The sequence below is a fragment of the Lucilia cuprina genome, chromosome 6 (genome assembly GCF_022045245.1).
Source record: "Lucilia cuprina isolate Lc7/37 chromosome 6, ASM2204524v1, whole genome shotgun sequence".
In the NCBI taxonomy this organism is placed as follows: Eukaryota; Metazoa; Arthropoda; class Insecta; order Diptera; family Calliphoridae; genus Lucilia; species Lucilia cuprina.
Genome location: NC_060954.1, coordinates 56,362,406 through 56,375,360, shown reverse-complemented (window position 1 = coordinate 56,375,360; position 12,955 = coordinate 56,362,406). Strand labels below are relative to the sequence as shown.

General features: G+C 30.0%; 3 protein-coding genes across 3 annotated transcripts in view; all 3 read left to right on the top strand.

Annotated features, from left to right (window-relative positions):
* The window catches only part of LOC111686990, a 2,157-nt gene extending 1,192 nt beyond the window's left edge, over positions 1–965 (top strand). Inside the window, exons 2-4 of the mRNA XM_023449396.2 lie at positions 416–498; positions 564–720; positions 786–965. Of these exons, the coding sequence (XP_023305164.2) occupies positions 416–498; positions 564–720; positions 786–934 (389 nt within the window). The 3' untranslated portion in view covers positions 935–965. The remainder of the gene's footprint in view (positions 1–415; positions 499–563; positions 721–785) is intronic.
* A 1,004-nt stretch (positions 966–1,969) lies between these two features.
* Positions 1,970–4,620, top strand: LOC111686985. Its single transcript, XM_023449392.2, has 4 exons — positions 1,970–2,476; positions 3,883–3,971; positions 4,033–4,189; positions 4,259–4,620. Exons 1-4 carry the CDS (start codon positions 2,326–2,328, stop codon positions 4,423–4,425), a joined length of 564 nt encoding a protein of 187 aa, XP_023305160.2. The 5' UTR covers positions 1,970–2,325; the 3' UTR covers positions 4,426–4,620.
* A 1,842-nt stretch (positions 4,621–6,462) lies between these two features.
* On the top strand, positions 6,463–9,695 carry LOC111686986. The gene is made up of 4 exons (XM_023449393.2): positions 6,463–6,740; positions 8,966–9,054; positions 9,141–9,297; positions 9,374–9,695. The coding sequence occupies exons 1-4, from the start codon at positions 6,587–6,589 to the stop codon at positions 9,538–9,540; spliced, it is 567 nt and encodes a 188-aa protein (XP_023305161.2). The 5' UTR covers positions 6,463–6,586; the 3' UTR covers positions 9,541–9,695.
* The last annotated feature ends 3,260 nt before the right edge of the window (positions 9,696–12,955 follow it).

Below are 12,955 nucleotides of genomic sequence, written 5' to 3'. Positions count from 1 at the left end.
AAAGTCTGGTCTATAAACTAGTCTATAAACTGGTCCACAGTATGGTCTATTGACTATTGTCTGGTCTATAGACTAGTCTATAATCTGGTCTATAGGCTAGTTAATAGTCTGGTCTGTAGACCAGTTTATAGTCTGGACTATAGACCAGTTTATAGTCTGGACTATAGACCCGTTTATAGTCTGGGCTATAGACCAGTTTATAGTCTGGACTATAGACCAGACTATATTCTGGACTATAGACCTGTTTATAGTCTAAACTATACGCAGTGTATAGTCTGGACCATAGACCAGTATCTAGTCTGTACTATAGACCAGTAGTCTGGTCTATAAACTTATTTATAGTCGGGACAATAAACTAATCTATAGTCTGTACTAAAAAATACTTAAAAAAATAATTCATATTTCTAAATTTAAGCCTCAATAACAGTTGGCATAATAATGGCCGGATGTCTACTAATTGGTATTATATCTGGATTACTTGTATGGGGTATTATTAAGGTAAGTTTTTTTTATATTATTTTTAAAGACCTTTTTAAACTCATTTTATTTTTATATTTTCACAGAGACGTCATAATTGCCTACTTCCCTTTATGATAATATATGTTATTGGTTTTATCTATAGCTGTTTGATATTTGCCTACGGTTATCTGGGTGCCTTAATAGGTAATGCACCAACTGGTGAATTTTTAGCCCTGATCTTTATAAGCATTATTGTAACAGGTATTTACTTTTCAGTTTAAATATTTTAGTTGTTATTTTCTTATTAATTTATTTCATTTTTCCAGTTCTTCAAATAGCAATTTTTTGCTTTTTAATTTCTCTATATAGAAGTATACGCAGGAAGAATATTAACAATCCCCGTGCAGTTACTGGAACTTTACAGGTTGAATATCAGACTCAACCTTATTATTATTCAGTTGTATCAAATAAATAATTTTTAATTAATATATTCTTGTAGAATTTTATCCTAATATGTATTTTAATTCATGAGTAAGATATGATTAAGTGATTGTGAAAATATGTCTTTATATGGGAGCTACAAGCAATTATGGACCAATCCGGGAAAATTTGTATATAAAAATATACGAGTATAATTTTATATCGATATCAGATAATACACAACATATTTATTTAAAATTTTGTCCCGATATGGGCAATTATGGACAGATTTAGGTTTTAGTAGATTCTATTCGAAGTCATGTTTGCTAATATTATAGAGGATTCGGATATCTAGGGTCTTGTAAAAACTGATTTCAATATAAATATATAGGGACCGACAGGAACAATGACTCAAAGGCATATCTGCTAGAATTATGGAGGATTCGGATCTCGCATATATCTAAGTCCTTTTAAAACCTTTTTCAATATTAATATATAGGGACCGACAGACACATGACTAGGTTAGGTTTATAGGAGGATGTATATTACATCAAATCCGAAGAAATACATTTAGGCCAGAATCGGCCCTGTTGTGCGCTCCTTATCATGAGAAAAATAGGAACTGAATGAATTATTTTTCAGTGTTCAGAAACTAAGATTCCTGAAAGTAATTCCTAAGAATCTTCAGGAATGTTATTTCCGGAATAACATCACTTTCAAAATACTTAGATCTAACTTCGACGAATGCCTGACAGTGGCAAAGAAAGTGCTACAGAGATTCACTGTCCTCTCTACATGCTCTATATACGTCTTAAAATCCTTATCATGCTACGTTTAAGCCGACTTAGCTTTTGAGCCGAAAGAAGACGGCGGCGGCGCAGCTTGAAAAATATTACCGGCGGCCCGCCACCGCCGATTTGAGACGTTTCGGCTTGTATCTTTGCTCCTGGCTGTCGGTAAATATTTTAAGCGCTGTGGTCGCCATATTTATTCTATTCAAATTTACGCATCTAGTTATTGCACGTACTTCTGTCTGGAAACTTGAGTTATGATTAAATAACTACTAAATAAGAACCTAAATGAATAAGAACTCGAAATTTGTATATTATGAACTTTAGTCGAAAAATTATTTTGTAAAAATAACAAATAAAATGATGAACTTAAATATCTTAAAAAGATAAAGGAAGCCAATATATACAAAATCTGAGCACACACTCACACACATCGTAAAAGAGAGAAATATTAGTACAAAAAAGTCCAAAAAGTACTATATTTTCCATATGTGCTCACAATTACTATCAATGCTTTTTAAAGCTTTAATTCTTCAATTTCATTATTGAAAAGATTAGTTGTTCGACGTCGTTTGACTCAACATATTGTGAACGGAATTGTTGTGGTATTTAAAAAAAATATTCTAAAAAAAACAGATATAAAGCAAAAAACAAAATGAAATGCTGCAGCCGTTCCACACTTGGAGTCATTATTGGCATCCTTAACATTTTGATCTATATTTTCGTGTCCGTTGTAGTGCTTGGCTTGCTACAAAATTTACAAGAACGTTTCGATAAAACTGTCGAACAAAAGGAAAAGGCGGCCGGTAATTTATGCAATTTAATGTTAAAATTTAAACAAATAATAACAATAAGTGGGAGGTAGAAAGTGCAATATGTAGCATTAATGTAGACAGATTCAATTAAAATTAACTATTTAGCTTTTTAAATCACTTTGAAATTTCCTTTGTTCTAAGAAATTTTTTTAAATCTGTTTGCTATGCACTACAGTGATAAGATGTACTTCGTTTGTGATCTTCATAACAGGTTTTTTTTTAGCCTACACCGCTATAGTGCGGAGGGTAATTATGCGTTTGTGCTGGTATTTGTAACACGCAAAAATATTGGTTCTACACCCATCTTCAAGTACTTATATCAATCGGCTCAGTATCACATTCTAAGTTGATTTAGATACTTCCGTCTGTCTGTGTGTTCATGTGCCCACGCTACAGGTCGCAATTTTCATGATAATTTGATGAAATTTTGCACAAGGACGAACGCTGTTGATAATAGTAAAAATCGGTCCCTTATTTCACCTAACCACAATAGAACCACACCCACCATATTTTGGGCTCATAATCTAGTCTATAATAATCTAGATTAGTCTATAGTCTAGTCTATAGTCTAGTCTATAAACTAGCCTTTGGTTTGATATATAGTGCAGTCTATAGTCTAGTCTGCAGTCTAGTTTATAGTCTAGTCTGGTGTTTAGTATAGTCTATAGTCTAGTCTATTGTCTACTCTATTGTCTAGTCTATTGTCTAGTCTATTGTCTAGTCTATTGTCTAGTCTATAGTCTAGTCTATAGTCAAGTCTATAGTCTAGTCTATAGTCAAGTCTATAGTCTAGTCTATAGTATAGTCTATAGTCTAGTCTATAGTATAGTCTATAGTCTAGTCTATAGTCTAGTCTATAGTCTAGTCTATAGTCTAGTCTATAGTCTAGTCTATAGTCTAGTCTATAGTTTAGTCTATAGTCTAGTCTATAGTCTAGTCTATAGTCTAGTCTATAGTCAAGTCTATAGTCTAGTCTATAGTCTAGTTTATAGTCTAGTCTATACTCTAGTCTATAGTCTAGTCTATAGTCTAGTCTATAGTCTAGTCTATAGTCTAATCTATAGACTTTTCTAAAGTCTAGTCTATAGTCTAGTCTATAATCTAGACTTTAGTTTGATATATAGTACAGTCCATAGTCTAGTCTAAAGTCTAGTTTATAGTCTAATCTGGTCTTTAGTATAGTATATAGTCTACTCAATAGTCTATAGTCTAGCCTATAGTTTAATATATAGTCTAATCTATAGTCTAGTCTATAGTCTTGTCTATGATCTAGTGAAAATTGTTATGCTGATACCCAAGATCGTCTCCATCGAAACTAGCTAAAAACTATTTCCCACTAAAGCTTCCCCCCAAAAAAATTTTAAATTTAACTATAATTGTTCTTAATAAACTTTTAGAACTAGGAACAGTTTTAATCAGCTCTCTATTCGCCGCATGCTTAGCTATGATCATTGTAAGCGGTGTCCTAATAATGGGCATTATAAAGGTAATTTATCTGTCCTATAAAACTTTTGCGTTTTTTATTAAAGTTTTTTTTTCTATTATAGAGACGTCACAAATTGATATTGCCTTGGTTAGTACTACATGGTCTGGGTTTAGCGGTTGATGGTGCTAGAGTTGTATTAACTTTAATACTTAGTCTGGTAAATGGTATTTCCCTATCAGTAGTGCTTACTTCCTTTGTATTCGGTGTAATTGGTGTTTGTAAGTTAAAATAAATGATTTTTGATTGTAAATAAATTTCTTAATATTTTTATTTGTTTTCATTTATAGGTTTAGGTGCTTTAATTTTCTGGACCATTTACAGCTTATGGAGGGATATACGTCGTATGAATGATGAAAAATCGGGCAAACTTATTGCTGATGTACATTATGGCTTCGATCCAGCTAATGCTCCACCACAGTACCATTTTTTGCCTGCTTTACCACAAAAATCTTAAGAAATTTTTCGAAATTTACTTAAAAAATTTCAATTACAATTACAAGTAATTGTAATCGGTTATTAGTCAGTTACAAATAACAAGTAATTGTAATTAATAAAACTACAATTGCGATTAATTGTAATTACTTAATAACTCATAACAATTAATTCTAATTGGTTATTGATCAGTTACGCATTACAAGTAATTGTAATTCTGCAATTACAAGTAATTGGAATTGGAAAATTGCACTTTACAAGTTATTTTATTTACATATTATAAAGTACATGTTTTTTTTCAAATAAACATAATATTATATGAATCACGAATATAAAATTAAGTTGTTTGTTTTCTCAAAATTCCATTGAATAAATTTTATTTCCAAGAAATAAATTCCTTTATTGCGCATTACAATAAAGTATTTATGAACGTATCAAATGTATACAATATTTTTGCAAACTTTGCAAAATGAATCGATTGTATGTATCTGTTATCAGCGTTGGAATTTTTATTTAATATGATGATGATTATGAAGAGAAAATGTATTTAAATTTGTGAAACTTAGATCTCTTTGTTGAGTTCGGTACATGCATATAAGTTGTTCATTCCATTTGTAATTTTAACAATATAATTTTTCGAACCTATATCGTAAACATACATACATATATATATAAACAAGTTTTCATAAACCACTTATCTGCGAGATCCGAACCTTTAATTATTTTATAAATTGTGCAAATAATAATCGAATTACAATCAAAATTAAATAACCAACTACAACCTGAATCGGTCCATAAAGTAAACGTAGCTCCTATTAAAGGTTCGCTACTGAGGTACCTAGCATTTCAAGAGAACTTTTAAAGATACAATAAATTCCTCTGTACACAAGTCTTTATGTACATAGAAACGGAAAAACTCCTCTTAAGGAATTGACAACATATAATTTCAACTTACTAGAGTCTAGTGTATAAGAGATTATCTTTAGTTATTCCCCTCCACATTAAGCTGCTTATATAAATACTGAAGAATCACTTTTTGTGAATCCCCTTAGAAAATGGTTTAAACCACTGAATGTTTTCCTAATCACTTTTAATTCAACTTAAGTGACTCATTTGTAAATATTTATTTGTTTTATGGACAATTTTTCAACATCGATCAGATTTGCACAAAATTCAGTACTATTGGATGGTTGGCAGGCCTATAAGGGGATCCAAGTTGAACATTTTGGTCATATAGGGTTTCATTTGAATAAGTGTAATTTTTCATTTATTGGACAAAACACAAAGGTCCAAGACTACAGACACGACTAAAGAATAGAATAGACTAGACTATAGACAGAACTAAAAACTAATGTATAAACTAGACCATAGACTAGACTACACTATAAACTAGAATATAAATTAGACTACACTAGATGATAGGCTAGACTATAGACTAAACTATAGGCTAGACTATAGACTAAACTATAGACTAGACTATAGACTAGATTATAGACTAGACTATAGACTAGACTATAGACTAGACTATAGACTAGACTATAGACTAGACTATAGACTAGACTATAGACTAGACTATAGACTATACTATAGACTAGACTATAGACTAGACTATAGACTATACTATAGACTTGACTATAGACTAGACTATAGACTAGACTATAGACTAGACTATATACTAGACTAAGCTATGAACTAGACTGTGGTCTTATACGCTTTAAGCAAGACTTTACTGCAAGAATGTCATGGGAGTATTGAGGTATTTTTTTCGGCAAATAGAATTTCAGATTGTACTAAACTACATAAGTTTTCATCCCTGATGTAGATTTATATCATACAATTCTTCTGTCTCTAATATAATTTTATTCTCTTTCAATAGATAAGTAAAGTTTATATATTTATTTAGCTCGAAAGTACTTTTTACTACACTTCTTCACTTATGGCATCGTAATTTGTACACAAATAAGTACTAAATGTATCATCGAACCTTCCATCCATCTACATATGTTCAATTATTTAATGCTTTCTTTAGCTTTATTCAATTGAATGTGTTTTTCAAAAGTTTAGTTGTTAAACAACGCGACGCGAGTGTTTTTTATTAAGTGTTTTCGGTCGATTGTTTTAATTTGTACATTTTTTTTTTTTTTTGGTTTTAAGAAAAATATATTAATATAAAATAACAAAAAATGAAATGCTGGAGTCGTTCTACACTTGGTGTCATTATTGGCATTCTAAATATTTTAATTTATTTGATTGTTTCCATTGCTATGATCGGTCTACTTCAGAGTCTTAAATCTCATCTTGATGCAACAGTTCCCGAGCACAAAACAGAAACTGCCAGTACATAATTTATGCAAATGTTTTATTATTATTTTTTTTTTTAATAATTTCACAACTAGTGGGAATCACAAATAATTTTGTTATCAGTTTTCATCATAGGTTTTAGATTTTTTTTATTAATTTGAAAATTGTTGTGTTGTTTTTTGAATTATTTTTATTTGAAAATTTAAATTGTTCATTTCCTGTTTAAATGTTTTAAAAGTGATAATTAATATTTAAATAAAAGATTCTAAAGTTTAAAATTAATTTTGATGCCCTTGCATCAGTTTGTCCGTGAAAACTTTGTAATACACTAGACTATAGATAGTATAATAGATTAAAAGACTCCGATTTTATACCAAAAACAAATCAAAATGTGATCTATTATTTCACCTATTCTTTATGAGAATGTGAGCTAAAATTCTCTATATATGGGCACAAATAGTTGAGACGTATACCTATCCAGACGTTACGAATTGATTTAACGGAATATTGTTTATCGTTAAGAGATCAATATCGGCCAACGATTTCTTCTCGAAAACATAACATCCCCCTCTAAAACAGTACCTTAAGTAGCCCAAAATATGTTGATTATAAAGCCATCATTAGTTTTATACAGCCAGGTCCCTAAAGTATAATTTTATAACACTCAGATCGAAAAAAAACCCTTTATAAAGACTGAGAGGCCCCTTCGGAATATATTTTTATTGTTCATTGCTGATTTTAAAACTAAAGAGAGTTGAGAGTTTGTTCAGTTTTAGCGAAATTAAATATCCATATTTCATAATCATAGGTCCATAATTGAAAAGGTCCTCCGTATAATTACTTTCAACGGAAATCAGTTTATTGTCTATAAAACCTTTAACAATGTTAATATTTTGATAAAATTCGGGGAATAATTTTTTTTATCGAAATCTATAGACTTTGGCCCAAATATACCCCAAGATTCACTTCCGGAAATCACTCCAAGATATACAATAGCAATCGGATAATACATTTTGATAGGATCTAAGTCGGCTTCTGAAATTCTCTTGAAATTTAGGATAGATGCTTTGACATTGGATATATAACTTACAACATTGTCGACGACTAAGAGAAATCATTAAAATGTTCTTTAAATCGGCCCATATTTTGTCTCTTATTGGACCTAATATTAATACCTAATAATTATAAAAGTTTATTTGATAATCAGTCCATAATGAATCTGTATATCCCTAAGGCGTGATCCTAACGAGATTGAGCCAAGTAACCACTTCAGATAAAAACAGGCCTTAGTTCACAATTATACAAAATCGGAGTAATGAAAAACCTAATAATTATAAAAGTTTGTTTGATAATTAGTCCATAATGAGCCTGTGTACCCCTAAGGGGTAATCTTAACAAGATTCAGACAAGTAGCCACCTCAGATAAAAACAGGTCCTAGTCCACAAAATTGAAGCAAAGATCTAATAATTATAAAAGTTTGTTTGAAAGTCAGTCCATTATGAGTTTGTATACCCCTAAGGTGTGATCCTAACGAGATTGAGACAAATAGCCAACTCAGATAAAAACAGGTCCTAGTTCACAAAATTTGAAGCAACGACTTAGGTGAAATTGCTGGGAGGATAGAGGATAGGCTTTTTTCGAAATTCAGTCAAAATGTCGTGGCAGTTTTGTTGCTTCAGATATTACACTCCAGATCAGTTACATTGAATAGAAAATTCTATGAGTTCCTTAGCATTACATGATAATTTCTTTTAAGGATCGGTATATAAGGTTTTTCCGATAACTTTATTCATCGAAAATATCTGACAACTGATCAGCCTTATATTTTTTAATAAGATTTTTCAAGCCTTTTCTTTAAGCCTCCATATTAATTTTAAAAAAATTAAATTGGACAAATAGTTTTCAAAAAAAAAAATGGCTTCATAACTGAACCGATAAAATTTTCACAATTTTATAATAATTAATATAAAATCGGATGTAAAAATTTGACTAAGAAATATATTACTCTATCAGATTCCTTAATAAACATGATTCTAATAGAAATTACTATCGGAATTAACGGTATTTATAATGGATCGTTTAGATATTTTGATGTAAATGTTATAAAAACGTACTTTTCTAAAAGAGAGGAGGTCCATTATTGATCCGATAACATATTAAATATATAGGGTATATAGCAGACTAAACGATTCCGTTTTCCACTAGTTGAAATAAATTATATAAATTTTTTAACTTAATTAGTTTTATTTTCTTTTCAAAGAAATGAGCACAATCATCTTAAGCACTGTCCTGGCTGTATGCTTAGCTATGATCATTGTCAGTGGTATTCTTATAATGGGCATTGTAAAGGTAAAATTATATACTATATATATATATATATTTATATTCTTAACAAATCGCGGTTTAAACAACAAAAATCTAATTAACTATTATAGAGACATCACAAATTTATGGTGCCTTGGCTGGTGTTAAGTTCTCTGGGTTTTGTTTGCGACTGTGGCAGGGTCATAATAACTTTGATAATGAATTTTATTAACGACAACGATCCCTTACATATTTTAATGGTTTTCGTTTTGGGTGTTCTAATGTGTGGTAAGTTAATTTGTTGTTGTTGTTGTTTGTTTTGTAATATTCAAAAAATTTATTTATATAATGTTTATCTCCTCAGCCCTAGAAGCTTTAATTTTATGGCCGATTTATACATTATGGCATGATATACATCATGAAAATAAAGTAAAACCCGGTCATATTGTTGGTGGTGTACATTATGAAAATGATGCAGCTAGTACACCGCTTCAATATAACGTTTATACTTCTACACCTCAGAAATCTTAAGCGGCGAAATTTACTTTTGTTTTTCATTCATTATACTTTTATCTAGTTTATACCAAAAATATTTTTTATATATTTATATTAAATTATTTTTTTTATATATATAGTTACTTTTTTATAAAAACAAACATCACATATATGCGAAATAAACGAAAATTATATTAAAAATATTAAAGAAAAATTGTTATACATCTATTTTATTAGAGTCCAAACGATGCTACTGAATAAGATTATGGAAATGCCGATATTTAAGGAAAAAGTTTGGTGATCTAGACTATAGACAAGACTATAAACTATAAATTGTTCTATAGTCAAGATATAACACTATCCTATACGCCACCTATAGCCCCTACTATAAAGGGCACTTCACACGATCACACTTTACGTACGTATGATAAAAAAGAGAATAAAAGTCATATGATTTATATTTTTTTGTGTTCACGATCGGTGTAAAACAATAACAAAAAAAGATGGAAACAGCTGTTTCACTTTTTGTTGTATAAATTTACATAAAAATACATCCCTGATGTAATGCGATTTATGCCCTATAATGCAATGGTTATACCCTACACCACTTTAGTGAGGAGGGTAGATTGGGTTTGTGCTGATGTTTGTAACGCACAATAATATTGGTCCTATACCCATCTTTAACCCTCCGTCATGCACATATTCCGATAGTCACGTACGTAGCGCATGTATCTGGCGAGATACACTATGTATTTCAGTACATTTATATGAAAATATGCCATTATAGTAACAATATTACGATATCTAACAATATTTGTAGAGGGTACCTGGAGACTCAAACCCCTAACCAAATTAGAAATATATTAAAATCACAGTTAAATTCGTAAAATATCTGTCCAGTTAAGGGTTAAGTATACCAGTTAGGGTTCTAAAGTTGAAACTAAAAGTCGACTTTTTGCATTTAGTTAAAAGTCGAAATTTCGACTTTTTCCGAATTTTCGACATTTTTCCGACTTTTTGACTATTTTTTGACTTTTTTAAAACTTTTTCTGACTTTTTTTCGACTATATCTGACTTTTTTCGATTTTCAACTATTTTCGTCTTTTTGAGGTTTTCCGACTATTTTAGAGTTTTTGACTTTTTTTCTCAAAATTTTTGTCTTGGTGACAATAGGTACTTTTTTGAGGTTTTTATGATTAATTTATATTTCTTTCAAAGGAAAGAAATTTTGGACGAAAAGTACTGAGTTCAATCCCAATCTGTGTTGACTTTTTATTTTTTTTTTTATAAATATTCTATAAATAACTCTACTAAAAAAACGACTTATTTCCAGCAAAACAATAAGTTCGACTTTTTATGACTTTTCGACGATTTTCGAGTTTTCTGACTTTTCCCGTTTTTTTTAGACTTTTTGACGATTTTCGACTTTTCAACTTTTAATTACAAAGTATACTTTTCTATTTTTTCATAGATTGTCGAGTTATCGACTTTTTGTAACAAATTAGTCGACTTCGACTTTTTGACATTTCTCGACAAAAAATCGATTGTTGGGTTATTCGAAAGACGATTTATAGAACCCTAATAGAATAATTTTCTGAGTCGATTTAGTTATGTCCGTCCGTCCACGAAAACCTTGTAATCAAACTACAGGTCACAATTTTGAAGATACGTAATTCAATGAAATTTGTTACAGGATATTCTATTTGACTGTCAAATTTTTCATCCGTATTCTCTCCTAACGTGTGATGGTTTCATTATATGTTAGGCGGAGGTCCACACTACTCGTATTCGCGTCAAAGCATTACGCGCTTTTCATACTTCGCGTTCTACGCTTCAAGTTACATGCTACGCTTTTTAAGCGTAAGTTTTTTGTTTTATTTTTAAAAAAAACTTTTATTTGTTTTTACATCACTAAACTCAATTTGTTTATATTCAAATTGATAAATAGGCATTAAATAAAGAATATAAAATGTCAAAATCAGCTGACATGTTCGTGCGCCGCTAGTGAAGCTTATAAAAGTAGAAAGTAGATCTATTTTAAGCATTCTACGCGTCGAGGCACGCGTTCTACGCTTTCTTGCATTCTATGCGTCTATCAAAAAAGTGTAATCAATAGAACGCGTGGTGTGGTCTTTCAGCTGAAAGTAGATCTACTTTAAGCATTCTATGTGTCAAGGCATTCTACGTTTTTGTGCTTGTAACTTTCGGCATATAAATGCATTTATTTTTACTTTTTTGACAGACGCATAGATTGCGAAAAAGCGTAAAGCGCGTGGTGTGGATCTCCAGCTATTGCGTTGAGACGATCCCATTCGTACTCTTCTACACAAAATTTTGACAGATCATAATACTTGTGTTATAGTGTAAAACTGACTCTATTGTCAATAATATGGACTGTTCTCTAGTCTAGATTATATATTGTTCTTTAGCAAAGTCAATAGATTTTTAATAGTAATAAATATTAAATAAATTTAATAAAGAAACAAAAACAAATTCCACTACTTATTACAAATCACTCACTCACCTTTTTCTCTTGTTGTTCAAATAACGATATTCTCACGCTTATATTTCCTTGCATACAAAAACAATATTTACATATTGCAACACATACTTATGTATGTACATGTTTACAAACATGTTTACCAACTCTTTTTCTTTAACTTTTATTTCTCCCTCCACTACCCACTTTGATTAACACTTCCACAACACTTTACAAAAAAAAAAAAAAAAACAAATGACACGACAAAAGAAAACAACCGACCGGCGCTCGGCCTAAAAAAATTGCATTAAATTTTTGGCAATTTTTAAAATATTTGTTTAAACTAATAATTTAACACACTTTTTCATAAACATATTTCCTTAACGGTATTAATAAACAATAAACAACAAAAATATATTTAAATATTAATAATAAATAAACGCTTTAGATTAATTTAAATAGAACTATTGTAAAAAAACAACCGAACACTTTAAAAATTTGTAGCAACTAAAGAAAAACACAAATAACTAAAGAAACAAATGGTAATAGAAATAGTCATTGTTGTTGTTGTTATTAATAGTACTCCATTTAAAGAGCAAATATCTAATAACAACAACTACCATTAACTGATGGATGCTTTTTGTTATTGTTCCATTTTCTTAACATTTCTAAAGTGTTCGGCTGTTTAGAGTTAATGATACTTTTTAAATTAAGCTAAAACGTTAATTAATTGTTAATAATAAAATATTATTGTTGTATAATATTAAAGAAATGTTAATTTATAACGGTGTATAAAAATATTTATGAAAAAAGCTTTAGAAATTAGTGAAAAAAGTATCAGAAATCTTGATATAAATGTGCATTTTGACAAATGTTCTAAGGTAATTGATAGAAGGCAGTTGTTGGTTCTTTGATAGATAGATAGATAGATAGATAGATAGATAGATAGATAGATAGATAGATAGATAGATA

Excerpts from the sequence above, each read along its gene's own strand:
- LOC111686985 (XM_023449392.2), top strand. The coding sequence starts at position 2,326 with ATGAAATGCTGCAGCCGTTCCACACTTGGAGTCATTATTGGCATCCTT. Across the intron at positions 2,477-3,882 it reads ACAAAAGGAAAAGGCGGCCG|AACTAGGAACAGTTTTAATC; the intron begins GTAATTTATGCA and ends ATAAACTTTTAG. Across the intron at positions 4,190-4,258 it reads ATTCGGTGTAATTGGTGTTT|GTTTAGGTGCTTTAATTTTC; the intron begins GTAAGTTAAAAT and ends TTTCATTTATAG.
- LOC111686986 (XM_023449393.2), top strand. The coding sequence starts at position 6,587 with ATGAAATGCTGGAGTCGTTCTACACTTGGTGTCATTATTGGCATTCTA. Across the intron at positions 6,741-8,965 it reads GCACAAAACAGAAACTGCCA|AAATGAGCACAATCATCTTA; the intron begins GTACATAATTTA and ends TTCTTTTCAAAG. Across the intron at positions 9,055-9,140 it reads TTATAATGGGCATTGTAAAG|AGACATCACAAATTTATGGT; the intron begins GTAAAATTATAT and ends TAACTATTATAG.